Below are 16,275 nucleotides of genomic sequence, written 5' to 3' on the forward strand. Positions count from 1 at the left end.
TGCGAAGAAGTAGGGGTCCACGATGACACGAGAGGGGTTGGCGATGACTAAACCGTTAGTTTTGATGATGTGTTAAACCTATGTTTAATTTGTTTGGTGGATTTTATGTAGGTTATAAATGTGGGGTAATTTGGTTAAGTGGGTTTTATAAAGATTAAATTGATGGATCATATAGTGGTATAGATGACAAATGGAAGCGTTGATGAAATATAAAAGCAGAGCTATATATCAAGTGAAAAGATCGATTTGCTCCATGCCGCTCTAGTATTTATTATCGAAAAGCAAGTGAAAAGCGTGGATATAGGGGGCCTAGGCTTTGATACCTATTGACCATTACACCAATTTTTTATCCTTTAGTATTTATTATCAGAAAATAAGTGTGTTTAATCAAGATAATGTTGAAAAATTTAGAGCATTTGATTTTAATTTAATCCGAAAATAAAGCATGACTATGATGACAAACGTGTACGGAAAGATAATAGATCTAAATGTATGTATCATATGCCAGTTAAGATTAAAGTTTTATCTAACAAAACCATGTCTAAACATATTAGACAAAATAGTATGAAAGGCATGATGATAGGAAGATGGTTATACGTTTTTTTGCCAACGATGGGGTATAGCACACAACGTCGACGTTCAGCACCATCTTGTTGTTAATGACAACGTGAGACGTCCACACAACGCTTAGGCAGACGAGCCGTGGCGATCAGGTTGAAGACAACACGAAAGTGATCGAGTCGTGTAGAGCGTTTTCCAAAAACTTTATTCGCCCTCTCCCAATGCATAATCGTTGAGGGTGACTGTTCTGGAGACCTGCTCTCCCGATCGCCTATTCATGCCAAATGATAGGGACGAAGTAGCGTACGTGTCGGCACAACATACATGAAGAGACGAGGCTAGATACGTTGGTTGTTGGTACGTTTGATGGCAGCACATGTAGGTAGGTACTTATATAATAATACCACATTCGATTCAAAAAATCTGTAATTGATAGGGAACCATATCAGATAAGGATCGTACCAGATAATGATCAGTTGATCCGATCCACATCTGATAAGCCTTGTTAGGTAAGGATTTCGGAATAAACTTATCAAATAATGATTATGTAATAAGCGACAAAACGAAACCACAAAAGGATTCTGGAATAAGTGGCAAAACAAAATTGCAAAAGAAAGCCACATGTGTGTAAGGCTTGGATCTCGAAATTGACAGACCATTCATGCGCAAGTTGCATGCCCACGCCCTTGGCCCCCACCCTGTCCAGTGAGGCAAGCTAGCATGTGTGTTCTTCCTTCTATGTCTCATCCAACACAAGCAAGAACATGGTGAGGACTCAACTAGCAAGATGGGACTAATGTTTCCATACCCCTCTCAATATTGTCATACATCTCTTCATGAATGGGCCTTTGAATTTTTTTAGGAATTATTCAGAATTTTAAATGGGCTTGGTCCAATAATTCAACAGATAACATGTGAGCAGTGGAATATAAGTAGAGGGTCATAGGACATACTCCCACCGTGATCTGTCCACCTTAGGCACCCTTGTCGACATTGCTAAGGAGTTGCTTTGGTGCACTGTAAACATGTTCACCCTTGTCAACATTTTTCAAACAACATGTTAAAATAAACTAGAGTTTACCCTTGTCAACATGTTAAGTTACCAAAGGATAGCCTCAGTAGCATCGCATTAAAATACCGGATGCAAATGTTCCACCATGCTGACGTGTGTGGTGGGTGCAACACTATATGCAAATAAACTAGAGTATACTACGGTGCACATATCAAAGTCATCGCATACAGAAGGTTAGGAGGATCCACATCGATAGAACAGGATGACTTGGGGATCACGCATATAATAAAAGGTACGAGGAACATTAATGTGTAAAGATAGGATGGAGTAATTATATAAGAGCACGCCCCCTAAAAGACGGCATGCAGACGTGACACAAATAGTTGGATCTATGATAGGTCAGGACCATAGAAGCGTATGCATGTGACACTATCATCCCTTTGGACTATACAACGGGTGAGAACAATATTTAATTTCGATTTCACACAACCAACCACTAGACAAGGGACTTCAAGACTTATTTAAAAGCCAAGAGCAGGAGAGAGATAGACAACTTGCCTTAGTTTACCACTCAGAGGATAGATCTTCTTCCCCTCTAGGAGCCTTGCAATTTTGTACACTTCTTTCACATAGAGATCCACCACAGAAAAGATGGCATAGGGTCTTAAGCACTCAACGGTCTGAACCTCTATAAAACATTAGTGTTACTGTGTTTGTGATGCCATGACCCGGTAGGCATACTCTACAGCATTAGGACTCACTCCTCGCTCTTTGGTGCAATCCATTTCTAGTACCTTAGGGTACTATGGTGTCATCACTATGACATAGCTGATAAGGATAAACAAGTTGTACGACTATACCAACAAATAACTCATCTATCTCAAATCGTGTTACAACAAAAGCAAAACTAGATCTAATTTATTAGGCATAACACCTATATGAAAACCATCTAGATAAAAAATTGTGCATGAACGACTTTGGCACCACCGTTAGAAAATGGGTAAGTTGCACACTAATGTATCTAGCATGTTCAAGACATATTACATATGAGTAGGAGATCATAGATCGTTACCACTAGACGCGTAATGTAGCAAAAAAGAGTGTAACGATATAATGTAAGTAGTCGTACGTCCTCACGTACAAACAGCAATGATACATTCACTCTTGCTTCTCACACTCATTGTCGTTCAACACTACAATAACAGTAGCATTGTGTCTATAGTATCCACCGTACAAGGATGAAACACCAAAATATTGTCGTGTTAACATAGACTCGCATCGAGAGGAAAGACAATGGTGACTTGGGTGCTGGCAATCCTAAGTGAAAGGCAACGACTACTCGGTTGTGAGATGTCTCTTACCCTAAAGGTCTATTTGATAATGATTGTCTTTTGAACATATCATCAACTTATAATTCTATCTTTTATCTCTAAGAAAATCAAGTCATCCATTCTGCTGATGTGAGCAGCACAAGTTGTATATATAACCGGCATCCTGGACTACCGGTGCATAACTAAGGCCTCGTTGATGGACTAAAGATTAGTCTCTCCATTTTAGTCTCATTTATTCCCTAAATTGTCAAACAGTGGGACTAAAATGTTTTAGTCTCTAGTACCCAAGGGGTGACTAAAATGGACTAAACCATATTAATTCTATCTTTTGTCTTTTATTTATTTCAATTACACTGATGGCGGGAGAATAATAAGGGATATTTTGGTTCTCTTATGATTCATTTAATGTTTTTTGAATACTTTTAGTTGTTAGAACCAAACAGGATAAGGACTAAACTTTAGTCTTCTAACTAAACTTTAGTTTCTAGACTAAAGGACCAAAACGAGACCTAAATAGTTCACCTCTTCGGATGGATTAGGACTAAAGTTTTAGTGTAAGTTTAGACCTTATATCAAACGAACTTATATTATACTCTCTCTCTCCGTTTCAATACAGTTATCGTTACGGTATTTATAAACTGTCAAAAATTTTAAAGTTTAACTAAATTTATAAAAAAAATATGATCAATATTTGTACTTTTAGATAAGTTTGTTATTGATTTAAAGATCTATCTAATCAAATTACCATATGTGTGTGTCAGTGTGTGGTTAAAACTTAAAAGCGGTTGCCTCCGAAAATGAGGACGTCAACTATTGAGCAACAGAGCAAAGCAAGTACTCAGTGATCAAAGAAATTGACTGCAATGCAAACAAGGGCGGTGGTAATCGATTGCCTTGCCTCCGAGATACGGGAGCCGGGCACAGACAAGGCGTACGGTCCTGGACAAGGACAATAAAACCTGCCCGTCCGCGTCCGCGTCCGGTCCTCAAGCTCGGGAGCTCCGCTGCCGTTCCCTGCCTGCCTGCTGTTGCCATGGCGTGCGCCGTGATCATGCGTGTCCGCTGCTCCGGTCTAGGAGCACCTGCGACTGCGACTGCGAGTGCTTATGCCTCTCCCGGCAGGCGCGTGTGACGGGACTGACGGACGGGAACACGGAGCGCAGCTGCCGCATCACGAAAACTCTTGGCTGCTCACTCCCAGAGACCGAGACCAGAGAAGCATGCTAATCCCATGCATGTCGGGCGGGGCTACTGCTCCAACAGTCCGGGGGAGACAGACAGGGAGAGGTATAGTGCTCTGACCGCAACAAACACTGACGACCAAATCCCAGTGAATTCAATGGCACCTAACACTACTATGCCATCCATCTGCCAGTGAGCTTTACCACCCCCTCCTCTCTTTTTTTTTTTTGTACAAGACTGATCGATCATGTTTTGATATGGAGAAGAGAATCGGCTGTGAAAGGGCAGGTCCGAAGATAGTCTTCCAGACAAAAAGAAAAAAAAAAGAAAAAGAAAACTTCTACGGTAAGGTAAGCATGGTTTGGAGTAATCCGGTCGGCATCCCCGGCATTTCTGGAGGTCTCTACAAGTAGTATAGCTCCTTGCCAACAGGAGCCGGAATGAAATGTGGAGGAATTTCGGTGGTGGTGGTGGGCATTGACAGGATAAGATTTGCATCTCTGAGTTGGAAAGGGGTTAAGGGAATAAAGGGGCAGTGCTCCGTGTAAGATTAAGATAGAACCGAATAACGCAAGGTTTGGGGGGAACTGATTGGACCCGTGGTACTAAATATCGCATTGCTTAATGAGATACTCATAATTTATCTGATGTGATATAAACTAAACTTTAGTTAGTTGAATCGAACACCTTCTAACTCTTATGATAAACATAAACATGGCTTGTCCTCCTAAAACCAGGTTAAGAAAGTGAAATCCCTTCTTTCAAAAAAAAATACTATAGAAGAGAAAACCCCTGATAAATAAAAAGGTTCGAAAGATTCAGAGACAGCCAGACAGGAACCTGAATAAGCAGGCAAGAGGACAGGAAAAAATTCAACGAATGGTGCCAGCAGGAAACGTCCAAGGGGCCCACTTGGCTGACAAGGAGCCACACCGCTTTTTTGGTGGTAAACAGCTGCGGTGCTGTGTGCTGTCATCGGCCGATGACTGCGGTTAGAGGGGTTAAACACGTTAAGCTTGGGGAGCACGAGGCAGCAGCCAGCTGCCAGCCAACAAGACAAGAGCGGCAGTGTTCGGGTCGCGCTCTGCTGCCGCTGCTTCTGCCTCCGCCCTCCGCCCCTCCTCCTCCTTTTCATCACCCTTCCCCCTCCCGTCTAGACACGCATCATTGCGCTACTCCGCGCTGCACTCCCTCCTCCCGTGTCTGTCGCCTCGCCTTGCCCCTCTCGTGCTCCCTCCCCCCCTGCTGCTGCAGGTTAATGCTCCTCCGTCCGCGCCGGTGCACCACCGCGCTCTTGCTTAGCTAGCTAGCTATATATATAGCCAGCCGAGCAGGCTTCCTTTTCCCAGTTCAAACAGTGCAGCGTCGGCGGTGGCGGGGACGACGACGCGATGAACGCCTTCTTCACGTCCCTGGCGCGCGGGCTGGACGACCTGGGCCGTGCGGGCGGGCTGTCGTCGCTGTCGGCTCTGCTGCGGGCGGCCGCGCTGCTCAGGGGGCTGCACTCGCAGCTCACGCTCATGGTCGGCCAGCTCCACCTGCCGCCGGGCGGCCGCTGGCTCGACGAGTACATGGACGAGACGGCCCGCCTCTGGGACGCCTGCCTCGCCCTCAAGCTCGGCCTCGCCTCCGTCGAGCGGTATTGCGCGGCGGCCTCCTGCGCCGCCGCCGCGCTGGATGACTGGCTCCAGGATCCTTCTCCTCTGTCCACTCGCCAGGTTGGTTGGTTCTTCCTTCCTTCCTTTCTGTCGTTGAAACGTGCTGCGGTTGCGATCGATCGTTTCCATCATTCATGCCTTTGGCAGGCCTTTTTCTCTTCTCTGTTCCTTACTGTCTGAAAGACTGAAACGCTCGTGGCTCTGTTTGTGGTGCGCATCATCATCGGCTCATCGCAGGTGATGCGGGCGATCTCCGTGTCGAGGAGGGAGGCCATGGCCGCGGAGGAGGAGAACCGCGCGCTGGCGGACGCGAGGATCGCGCCGCTGTCGCTGCATCTCGACGAGCGTCTGCTGCTGCGCGCCACGGACGCGAGGCTCGCCGGCTTCAACGGCTTCCGGGGGCTCCTGTACGCGCTGCACAACGCGAGCTCGCTCCTCCTGCTCATCCTCGCCAGCGGCGCGGTCTCCTGCGCCGCGGCGGCCGGCGGCCCGTGCGCCGGCGCCGACGACGCCGGCTCGGACGGTTTCACTGCGTCCATCGCAATGCTGCAGCAGAGGCTGGCGGAGGAGGCCGAGTCCGACGGGCCCGGCGCCGCGCCGGGCATCAGGATGTGTGAGTTCCGGTGCGCGCGCGCCGCCGTGGAGGCGGCGCGGGAGGAGGTGGAGCGCGCCGCGGCGGCGGGACGCAAGTGCGAGGGCGGCGGCGGCGGAAGCGCTGTCAAGGACAAGGTGGAGGAGCTGAAGGCGTGGCTGGACGTGCTCCGGACCGGCACCGATAGCCTGGTGTGCCAGCTGGACGACTTCCTGGACGACATTGTCGAGGGCAGGAAGGAGCTCTCCGACCTGTGCAGCCATTGATGTGATGGATCGGTCACACCACACCTCGTGCCCGCCTTGAAGGAGAGCATCATCATCATCACAAATTCGCATGAACAAACGAACGTTGCTTGCTTGATTTGCATGGTAGTACAAGCAAAGTCAGATACGTACGTACTAGCACTAGCTGCAGTGTCCCTATGCTATTGCAATAGCATGTTGTTGCCTTGCCCCTCTTTCTAACCCCATCTCTCCGTCTCTGTCGAGGGGATGGAGAGAGCGATGGAGCATTCTGGTTGGCCATGATGCTGTTCCTGTCTCGCTGTTGCGTCTGCGTCTCTGCCATGAAAGGAGGAGGCATGATGGTGGTGGCCTGGTGGGGGTGAGAGAGAGGGGTGGGAGTCGGAAGAGGAGAGGCATAGGCAACTGATCGATCGCAACAAGATATCTTGGCTCAGGAATCGTCGCCACACTCGCAGCTGCTGCGTATCGAAAGGTTGCTTTTTGTTTGTTCGCCTGGGCGCGAAGAAAGCGGCCTATAAGGTTGGACCCTTGCCATCGCCGCGGAAAAAGTACTGGCAACTTTGGTTGCTTCTGTCGTGCGTGCACTTCACTCGCTTTCTCAAAGCTCTCTCTAGCTTCAACCTCAAGAGTCTTCCAGCCCAGCCGCACTGAGACCAGGTGCCAGCAACCAGAGGCACCCCTCTCATTCGTCTTGACAGAGCCTAACCCTCTCATTCGTCTTGACAGAGCCTAAGAACCCCATCGGCGACACGACATTATCCGTCGGCTCGCCACGCCGGCGAAAGACGAGCCATCATTCATGGCCTCCTTTCCCACGGCCAGGTGCCCTCGCGTCGACGTCGTGTGCATTATAGCGCCGTTCCATATCCACCGCTTCCGCTCCGGGCCAACCACCGTTTGCTTCTTCGTTTAGAAAGGAAAAAAAAACCTGAAAGCAATGTGGGAAACGCCGAGGATTTCGCCACTTGTTTACTCAACTCCTACTAGTGGCGACCTCACTCCCGTCTCTCGCCCATCATTACGGCCTCCACCATCGCAAGAATAGAGGAGGGGTCCAAAAGCCGGGCCGCGCTCCGTCAGGTCAGATTCCTTGTACCCCTGACTGTCTCCCCGTCCCTGGCCGAGGACGGCAACCGGCGGCCGCCTGCGTATCCGGAGATGGATGGATTGGATGGGCGGATGGGAAGGCAGCGCAACACGCGATCGGAGCGAAAACGCTGTGGCGGCCTTCCGTCCCGCTCCCGTGGCGCTTTGTCGGGGTTGGACCGGCGGTGTCCCCGGGCAGGGAAAGCTGCGGACGGCCGATCGCAATGATTAAAGCGTCCTCTGGAACGGCAGCGGGACTGACCCGGGGAGCAGCGCGGCTTTCTGCTGCGCATTCAAGAAAAGGACCCCTGGCCCTTTGCCGCCTGTGTCGCTCGTCCTCGTCCTCGTCCTCGCACCCGTCGGTGTGGTCGGTCGGTCCACGGACCCATGCCGGGCCATCATTTCCCTTGAGGAAGACGGAGCGAGAGCGGGCTGATGGGAGTGGAGGGTTGCCCATGGACCGATCGGCGGCGACTGGCCAACTGGGTCGGATCATGGCCAGAAGGAAAACGAGGGGGGGCTTGGTGTCGCGGTCAGGTCTTGGAAGAACAAACGAGGTGCGCGTCGGTCTGGGTTGAAACCGGAATTTGGCAGCTAGGCACCAAAGTTTCATCATGCCTTTCTTCCCTGGACAACGAGCCTCATGATGTCAGCGGCTAAAAGAACCCGGATACTGCCGTATAAGTCTGGATACGATCAGATTATATGGCCGTGTAAAACACTCATTATTTACAGAGTTGCGTGTGAAAAATAAGGATAAGATATGAGAGCTACTGAAAATAGCCTTAGATATCTTCAAACAAATGGTCATTGTTTTCAGGTAAAAAAAAAAACAGACCATAAGATTCATTGCATAACTGCTGGACAAAAAAAAACACCAATCCAGACATCCAGGGTTGCTCTATCCTTCCTTGGCAGTCTGAGCTGCCAAAGCTTTGCGTCTGAGACACACGCCACCAAAGTTTGACGTGGATGTAGAACCGAAAACCACCCCCATCGCTTCGCTTCCAGAGCTGCCAGCAGCAAAGTGCTGAAAAATGTCTCGAGGGGGGTTGGTGCCGGCCTTCCTAACGCAGTGCAGGTCGTTTGAGGTGGAGGCTGTCCAATGGCAGGTCCGTTGAATCCTAGTTTGGCCCAGACGACCCAGAGAGTCCTGGCAAAGGGGCGTCCTGAAACCATATGATCTGCGGTCTCTACATTTCGCTCACAGACTTCACATCAGGCTGTGTCAAAGATCTTCCGCATCAAGTTGGCCCGACGTTGAACTCGGCGAACCACGAGCAACCAAATAAAGAACTGAACCCGCTTTGGAGCGAAGCTATTCTACATAAATCCTGCGCCAAGGCGTCCTTAATTAGACTTTATCCTCATCAGTGACGGTTTATATCACCATCTATTTTAAGCTCCATTATATCTTAACAGTGTTTTACACATTCATAATCCTTAGAATATGTTGAAAATAAACCTCGAGTGCTAGTTCACTCATTCGTTTGATCGTAAGTGCTAAGTTTATTGTTTAGTTTGATATGTTACTCATCTTTTGAAATCAACTTTTGCGCATTTAGTTGTAGGACTAATTTATTTTTTTATGCAATAATCTATTTAAGCAAAAGAATAGATTCTAAAAAAAGCGGTGAAGCTTTGCGGCACTAAAGCAGGATCGTGTTCTTCTAATTCACGTGAGTTTTTGTATTCTATTGGCCGGGTGCTTGTGCTTGTTACGGCAAGGTTCTAAAGGGACCTAACTATTGATATTAAAACCATGTTGTTCAAGATGTCCGAGATAAGGTCTGATAAGAACATCTTTAAAGATGGTGTCGTGAGGTGGACGGCGGGGGTAGCTACCCTGTTGGCACCAAGGCAAATTACTAAGATTGGACGTTCCTGATGAAAGTGAAGTTGAAGATAAGAGGAAGGTCATTGAGAGGGTGGCAGTGGGTTTTCCTGGAGGAGAAGGTGGTCAATAAGATCATTAGCAGTGTGCAAAAGCATTTGAAGAAAATTATGGTAGTGATAAAGACCCTCCTTGACGTGTCACTCATCGTCGAAAGCCTTATCAGTCAACTCAAGGCGACGAAGGATGCAAACAAGGAACCACCAACTTCGCTGCAGCAAGATGAAATATTGTTCCTCACGGAGAAAGAGTGTGATGTGCGACGAATGAAGCATGAAGCATAAAACCACTCTAGTGGTGGCAATATGGAGGGTGTCCCTGTTCTAGTGGACAGCATCCAACAAGGCCATGAAAGCAAGAACAATAAAGCAGAAAGTCTAAACATTGTCGCATTTTAATAGTTGATTCTACTGGCCATGAGCACTCGAGTCTCGACGGGGTTGCAAACTGACGAAACTAGTTGCAAGCCCCAGTACAATTTACCAAATATCATCGTCTAATAATTAGCCAGAAACCATATGGTTAAAGCTTATTCAGCCTCGGCAACAAACAGGTGTCAAAAGGCAACAAAGGGTTCTGTTGTAGTGACAAGAAAATATCTCCTATAGGAACCCGTCATACCAAGGTTCACTGCATACATAATTCATCACAACTTGCTGTACATAATTGTTTGAATCAACCATCTAGACCGTCTACCATCAAATAAAAAAAAACTCCCTAATCATTGTGCAGTTGAAAGCAATAGTTGCTAGTATTGGAGTAACGGAAAGGATGGCAATGTTGCTGTGAATCTGATAATTGCTGACTACGTATATATGCACATTCATACATCAAAACCTGGCATCGCAAACTGTGACGCAAATGCCTCAACCTGATTTCGGAGTTCTATAACATCATTATTGTTCTGTAGGCCTCTTAGAAACTCCTTTTGCACTTTGCCATGTTCTTTCAGAACATTGTTAGCAATTTGAGTAGCCCTTATGAGGAAGTCTGCAATCACCTCGAAGTCCTCTTCTAAGCAACCTCTAGTAGTCATTGCAGGTGTTCCTGTAGCGACCAAGTTGATCAGTATAGCCAGCTATGACTTTATACAAGGAGAGAGGAACAAAAGGCTCAAAAATGGATATATCGAGTTGAAAGAACTAACCAATCCGCACACCACCTGGCGATATCGAGCCATTATCTCCATATATTGGTGTCTTGTTGACAGATATGTGGCATGCCTCGCAAACCTTCTCGAAGATCTTGCCTGTCCAAAATTAAAGAATAACATCATGAGCAATACACACCAGCACTTCACATATAATATACAAACTACAGTGCACAAGAAAGATAAAACGTAGAAACATTTGTACGGAAGTGGACATTTGAATGGACAGACACAAAGGAAGCAGAATTATACCAGTCAAGCCAAGAGTTCTGAGGTCCCAAAGTACTAAGTGATTATCTGTGCCACCTGTAACCAATCTGCATTTTCTTCTGATCAAAGCTGATGCCAAAGCCTGAGCATTTTTCTTGACTTGTTGAATGTATGCTTTATATTCAGAAGTTGCTACCTGCTTCAGAGTTATAGCCAAGCCAGCAATATGATTATTATGGGGCCCTCCTTGCATTGAAGGGAAAACACCAAAATTTATCCTATCCTCGAAGTCGTATTCATTCTCATCTCCTTGAGAAAAAGATCCAGCTCGTTTCCTTAAATTTTTCCCTTTCCTGAAGAATATTATACCACCTCTAGGGCCCCTAAGATTCTTGTGAGTAGTTGACGTAACAACATCACAGTAGTCGAAAGGGCTACGGCATTCCTACAAAGGCACAACAATCCAGTGTCAACAGGCAGTTATCCACAATGATCAATCTATGGGTCTCTAATACAACCGTACAAAAACAGCAAGGACAAACAATCTATATGCCATATGAATAACATTAAAACATTAAACTAGTACTCCATTCCAAATTAAAAGATGCTTTGGCTTTTCTAGATACATTGTTTTTACCATGTTCCTAGATATAGTATGTACATAATTGCATAGCAAACCTGTGTATGTAAGAAGCCTAAACATCTTACAATTTAAAATAGAGGGAGTAGGATATATCACCCAACCAAACATGGTGCGCAAGAGAAGGACCATAATACACAAGTTGAATTGTTTCTCCAATATGAACACGATTTACATAACATGGAACAAGTGAACAACCACAGATGCCATGCTACATCAACAAGGGAACACTTTTCACTTATGTACTTTCAGGCATATGTAGGTAGTGTGTGGGGGAATAATACAGATGTTAAATGTTTTCTTCAATACAAACATGATTTGCATAACATGGAACAACCATAAGTAGCATGCTACAGTGAACAAGGGAACACTTCAACACTTCCACTTATGCTTTTTTCAAAGAGGTTAAGTACTCAAGTGTGTGTTAAGATGAAGGAATTTGATTCAATTAGTTTCATTGGACAATGGTTCTTGCCACCTAATGAGATCATCAAGCTCCAGATATTTGAATAACCACATGGTATTTTTCAAACTTGTTTAGAGCTACAACAAGCGATAAGAATAATAGAAATATATATATTTATTTATATTTATTTTATAATCATAAACCCCACTAGCCTTCTATCTTAAAATGCAAGCCATCCACAGCAGGAGCCCACCAGTGCATGTAATTATGACATTTCATGCAATCTAACCATGTCAGCAAGCCACATCATCCACAAACCTGCATTTATTTGCCACATCAGCATACCACACCATCCACTAAAATCATTTTACAATAGTTTATCCCTTTAAGTCAAATGATTGTATTCGAAACCATCCACGATCCCTGCAGCAACACATGGGTATCCTTCTAGTACATATGCTAAAGCAAAACAAAATGCTTATTTCACCTGCCCTGCTACATTCTTAGTTATAAAAGGGATTGGGTTAGGTTTCTCATTGCACTGAGAAGTAACAAACATGTGAATCATGATTCATCACTATGGTAAGCAAATTCAAAAACACCTTAAATTATCATTTACAATAACAAGAAAGTTTCCATCATTGACAAAACACAACAATGGATACTATTCATATAAAGCATATTCATCGTACAGGTAAATTGAGAATTGGCCAAGCAGGCAAGCAAAGTCCTAATTCACATTCAGCTGACAGCAGATACTAAAACCAAACTCAGCACCGCCAAATTCAAATGGAAATGATACTTTATGCACTCAAACATCAAATCCATGCATTGAGTAGTTTAAAATTCCTGATGAACAAGGTAGCAAGAACCTTGGACAAGGGAAAAAATGGATGTCCTAGAATCAGTACTAACTTCCATGGACCAGAAAATGAATGATGTGCTGTGCAATCTTTGTCAAGCTTCAAGGTTTAAACAGTAGGATTTACTTCTAATCAAGTAATCAACACAACAAACTCTAGCTTTTTGACAAATCTTCTAGAGGGTAATAAAGTACTAGAATGTGAGGTGTCTCTAAGACACTACCATTCGACCAAATTGTTTAGCAAGATACAGTCAAATTAACTGCAAGAAATAGTAACCTAAATGGCAACAAAAACCTTCTAATTTTTGGAAACAAGAGCACAAGGGTAGCTGGCAACTGCAATCCTGACTCATACAAGTGTACAGCACTAAGGGCCTGTTTGATTGCTTGCATATGGCTTAGCCAGGCTCACGGATGCAACCTTCACGTGTTTGGTTGTCTGGCCAGCCTCTACAGTCTGGCTCTGCAGATGCAAAGATTCCCTCTGGGCCTGGCTCTCGAGATACGCAAAAAATGGGTGTTTCAACAAAGCCAGGTTGTGCGGGTGCAATCATTAGTCTTTCCTAATGATGGATTACCATGTAATTAATGTCTAATAAACAATTTTACTTCATTTAAAAGTGTATTAAGGTTTGGTATGGTAAATTATAGACTATTACAACATCATCCCACGAAAATATAATAAACTTCATAGCTTTAGAGCTCATGCACCAACTCACCAAGTATTCATGCAAGCAACTAAATAACACCTCTAATGGGTCAGGCTGAACACATGCAAGCAACCAACATAGGGACGTTGCATGCTCTTAGCCAGGCCAGCAAGAGCTGGGTTCCCTAGATACGAGCCAGGCTTGACCATGCAGGCAACTAATCAAACCCTAAGAGGTACAATTCCGTTCGTTGCTCAGTAGTATACAGTCATAGTAACTGTACCATCAAAAAATGAGGACCTAAGAGTAACTCCAATAGTTATGTAAAACACTCCCTAAACATTGATTTAAGGAGTTGTTAAGAAAAATGCTTCTCCAACAGTTATGTAAAAGTCATCCTAAATTATAAACACCCTAAATTTCTCTAAAACCTCCCTACATTTAGCAACCTTGTAAGGAGCTCCTAAATCCGCTACCAAGTACCACCAATTCCATCTGGAAAAATAATTGTGAGCCATCCTTGCCTAGCCGATACACACAATTAAACAATTGTGCCACCTAACAATTAAACAATTGTCAATGCAAATGAACGGCCGCACATGCACAACTAACGACTAAACAATTGCGGCAGCAAATCAAGAGACCATCACAGCTCACCAGGTTGAAAGTCATCGCTCACGAGGTCACAATTTTTAGATCGAATTGTGGATTGGAGATAAAACAGAAGGAGAAAAATAGAATGGTCCCACTCAAACCGGTAACATAGCAAGTTTTATTTAGGAAGTAATATATAGGGAATTGTTGAAGGAGAGGAGTTTTTTGCTTCCTATATTGTTTGAGGACTTGCTAAATCTAGAATTTAGGGAGTATAATTATACATAACTATTGGAGCTGCTCGAGGTTCTCCTATTACTAGTGCGCACATTGTTAAGCAGGATACAATAAACTAACTGTAAGATAAAAATAAATGTTTCAACATAACTATGTACCTTTGCTGCGACAAGCCCACTGATATGTGCCATGTCGCAAAGAAGCACCGCACCACACTTATCAGCAATCAATCTCATCCGTGCAAAGTCCCACTCTCTGGGGTAAGAGCTCCCACCACAGATGAGAATTTTAGGGTGGAAATCCATTGCTCTTTCTTCAAGCTTGTCGTAATCAATATACCCAGTCTGTGGGTTCACCTTGTACGACATGCTCTCGAAGAAAATAGAGGCACCTGACACCTTCTTGCCACTGGGCGTGTAGTAACCATGGCTAACATGGCCGCCCGACGGTGGCTCCAGCCCCATGATGCGGTCCTTGGGTTGAAGGAGCCCAGTGTAGACAGCCAAGTTGGCAGACGTGCACGAGTAGGGCTGCACGTTGACGCCCCAGCAGGCAGGGTCGAGACCGAAGGCGGTGAGAGCGCGCTCATGGCAGAGCCGTTCGATGGCGTCGATGTGCTGATTCCCGCCGTAGTAGCGAGCACCCGGGGCCCCCTCGGAGTACTTGTTAGTGAGGTGGCTGCCGAGTGCATCGAGCACCGCGCGGCAGACGAAGTTTTCCGACGCTATGAGCTCGATGCCTCGCACCTGGCGGTCCAACTCCTGCTCCATCAGCGAGTGCACGTCCGGGTCGGCCTCCGCCAGCGACTGATTGCCCCAGGCGCGGACCGCGGCGCGGCGGGTCTCCAGATCTGCGCCGCTGCCCTCCCCCGTCGCCTGTCGCTTGGCAGGGCGAAGCGCCGCGGACGTGGACGAGCAGGATGACGTCTCTCCGCCCCCGCCGCCGTTGCCGGCGCGGCGCGGGCGCTTGACGCAGAGGGAGTGCCCGAGGAGGGAGAAGTGCTGGTCGCCCCCGTCCTCGTCATCCCTCTCCGCGTCGGCCTCTCCGGCCCCGACGCGCTCCGGCTTCGGCTCCTCCGCGTCGTCGAACAGGCGCAGCGGCGCGGCTACCGCGTGCCTGCGAGCGTGGGCGTGGGCGTGACCGTGAGAGTGGAGCCCGAGCGAGAGGTCCGACGATGTGGGCCGCGAGAGATCCATAGCTTACCAATTCTCGAACCGATCGGCGAGAAATCGCGAACCCTAAAGAGCTACGCGTCTTCAACAACGGCAGCAACTAACGCGACAGCAGCAGCGGAGGTGGGCGACGCAGGAGGAAGCAGAGTCAGCAGCGGTGGCTACTAGAGGCGACGCGGCGGCGGAGAAAACCATGGGCCTTAGGGATCGATCGGGGTATGGGGTCCGGATGCAGAGACGACGCGGTGGAATTGGAGATCTCGTGGAATTGGGGAGCCGGAGGCAAGCAGCGGAGCAGAGGGGAATGAACGGGCGCCGTGCTCCAATTGATGAAGGGGAGGGCTGGTGGTGGTGTCGTGTGACGTGGTCAGATACTCAGATGCGGTTCGATGGGAACCCGGGATAATGGGACGATCGGGAGAAAGAACCTGGACGATACGGTGTCCACGATCGGGAGGAAGAACCTGGACGATACGGTGTGCGATGGGCCGGTGGGTGCCTCATGTTGGACCTGGCCCCTGTGCTGTCGTGGTTGGTCTCACAAGCTTGGGGCCTCGTGGGTGACTTGGAAGTCTGGAACTGAAAGTGGAATCGACCGGTCAGTCACTGAGATTTTTTTTACTCCCTCGAATAAATTATACTCCATCCATTCCAAATTAAAGTTTATTTTATTTTTTACTGAATTTATATAACTTCCATTCCAAATTAAATTTTATTTTATTTTTTACTGAATTTATATAACTTAATGTTTTCTGAAAAAATGGCTTAATATTTAATCGAATGAGTG

The 16,275-nt window shown here is 46.6% G+C and overlaps 2 protein-coding genes across 2 annotated transcripts; one reads left to right on the top strand and one right to left on the bottom strand.

Moving 5' to 3' along the window:
- The first annotated feature begins 4,986 nt into the window (after positions 1-4,986).
- On the top strand, positions 4,987-6,881 carry LOC103650942 (uncharacterized). The gene is made up of 2 exons (XM_008676546.4): positions 4,987-5,804; positions 5,982-6,881. The coding sequence occupies exons 1-2, from the start codon at positions 5,478-5,480 to the stop codon at positions 6,600-6,602; spliced, it is 948 nt and encodes a 315-aa protein (XP_008674768.1). The 5' UTR covers positions 4,987-5,477; the 3' UTR covers positions 6,603-6,881.
- A 3,299-nt stretch (positions 6,882-10,180) lies between these two features.
- On the bottom strand, positions 10,181-15,750 carry LOC100191532 (serine hydroxymethyltransferase). Its single transcript, NM_001136963.1, has 4 exons — positions 14,475-15,750; positions 10,967-11,369; positions 10,712-10,813; positions 10,181-10,611 (listed from the first exon to the last, which is right to left on the bottom strand). The coding sequence occupies exons 1-4, from the start codon at positions 15,510-15,512 to the stop codon at positions 10,388-10,390; spliced, it is 1,767 nt and encodes a 588-aa protein (NP_001130435.1). The 5' UTR covers positions 15,513-15,750; the 3' UTR covers positions 10,181-10,387.
- Positions 15,751-16,275: the final 525 nt, after the last annotated feature.

Source organism: Zea mays, chromosome 3 (assembly GCF_902167145.1).
Source record: "Zea mays cultivar B73 chromosome 3, Zm-B73-REFERENCE-NAM-5.0, whole genome shotgun sequence".
Taxonomy (NCBI): Eukaryota; Viridiplantae; Streptophyta; class Magnoliopsida; order Poales; family Poaceae; genus Zea; species Zea mays.

Coding starts and splice junctions, on each gene's coding strand:
- LOC103650942 (XM_008676546.4), top strand. CDS start 5,478: ATGAACGCCTTCTTCACGTCCCTGGCGCGCGGGCTGGACGACCTGGGC. Junction 5,805..5,981: donor CTCCTCTGTCCACTCGCCAG/GTTGGTTGGTTC, acceptor GGCTCATCGCAG/GTGATGCGGGCGATCTCCGT.
- LOC100191532 (NM_001136963.1), bottom strand. CDS start 15,512: ATGGATCTCTCGCGGCCCACATCGTCGGACCTCTCGCTCGGGCTCCAC. Junction 11,370..14,474: donor GTGGGCTTGTCGCAGCAAAG/GTACATAGTTAT, acceptor GTGCCTTTGTAG/GAATGCCGTAGCCCTTTCGA. Junction 10,814..10,966: donor CAGAACTCTTGGCTTGACTG/GTATAATTCTGC, acceptor AATTTTGGACAG/GCAAGATCTTCGAGAAGGTT.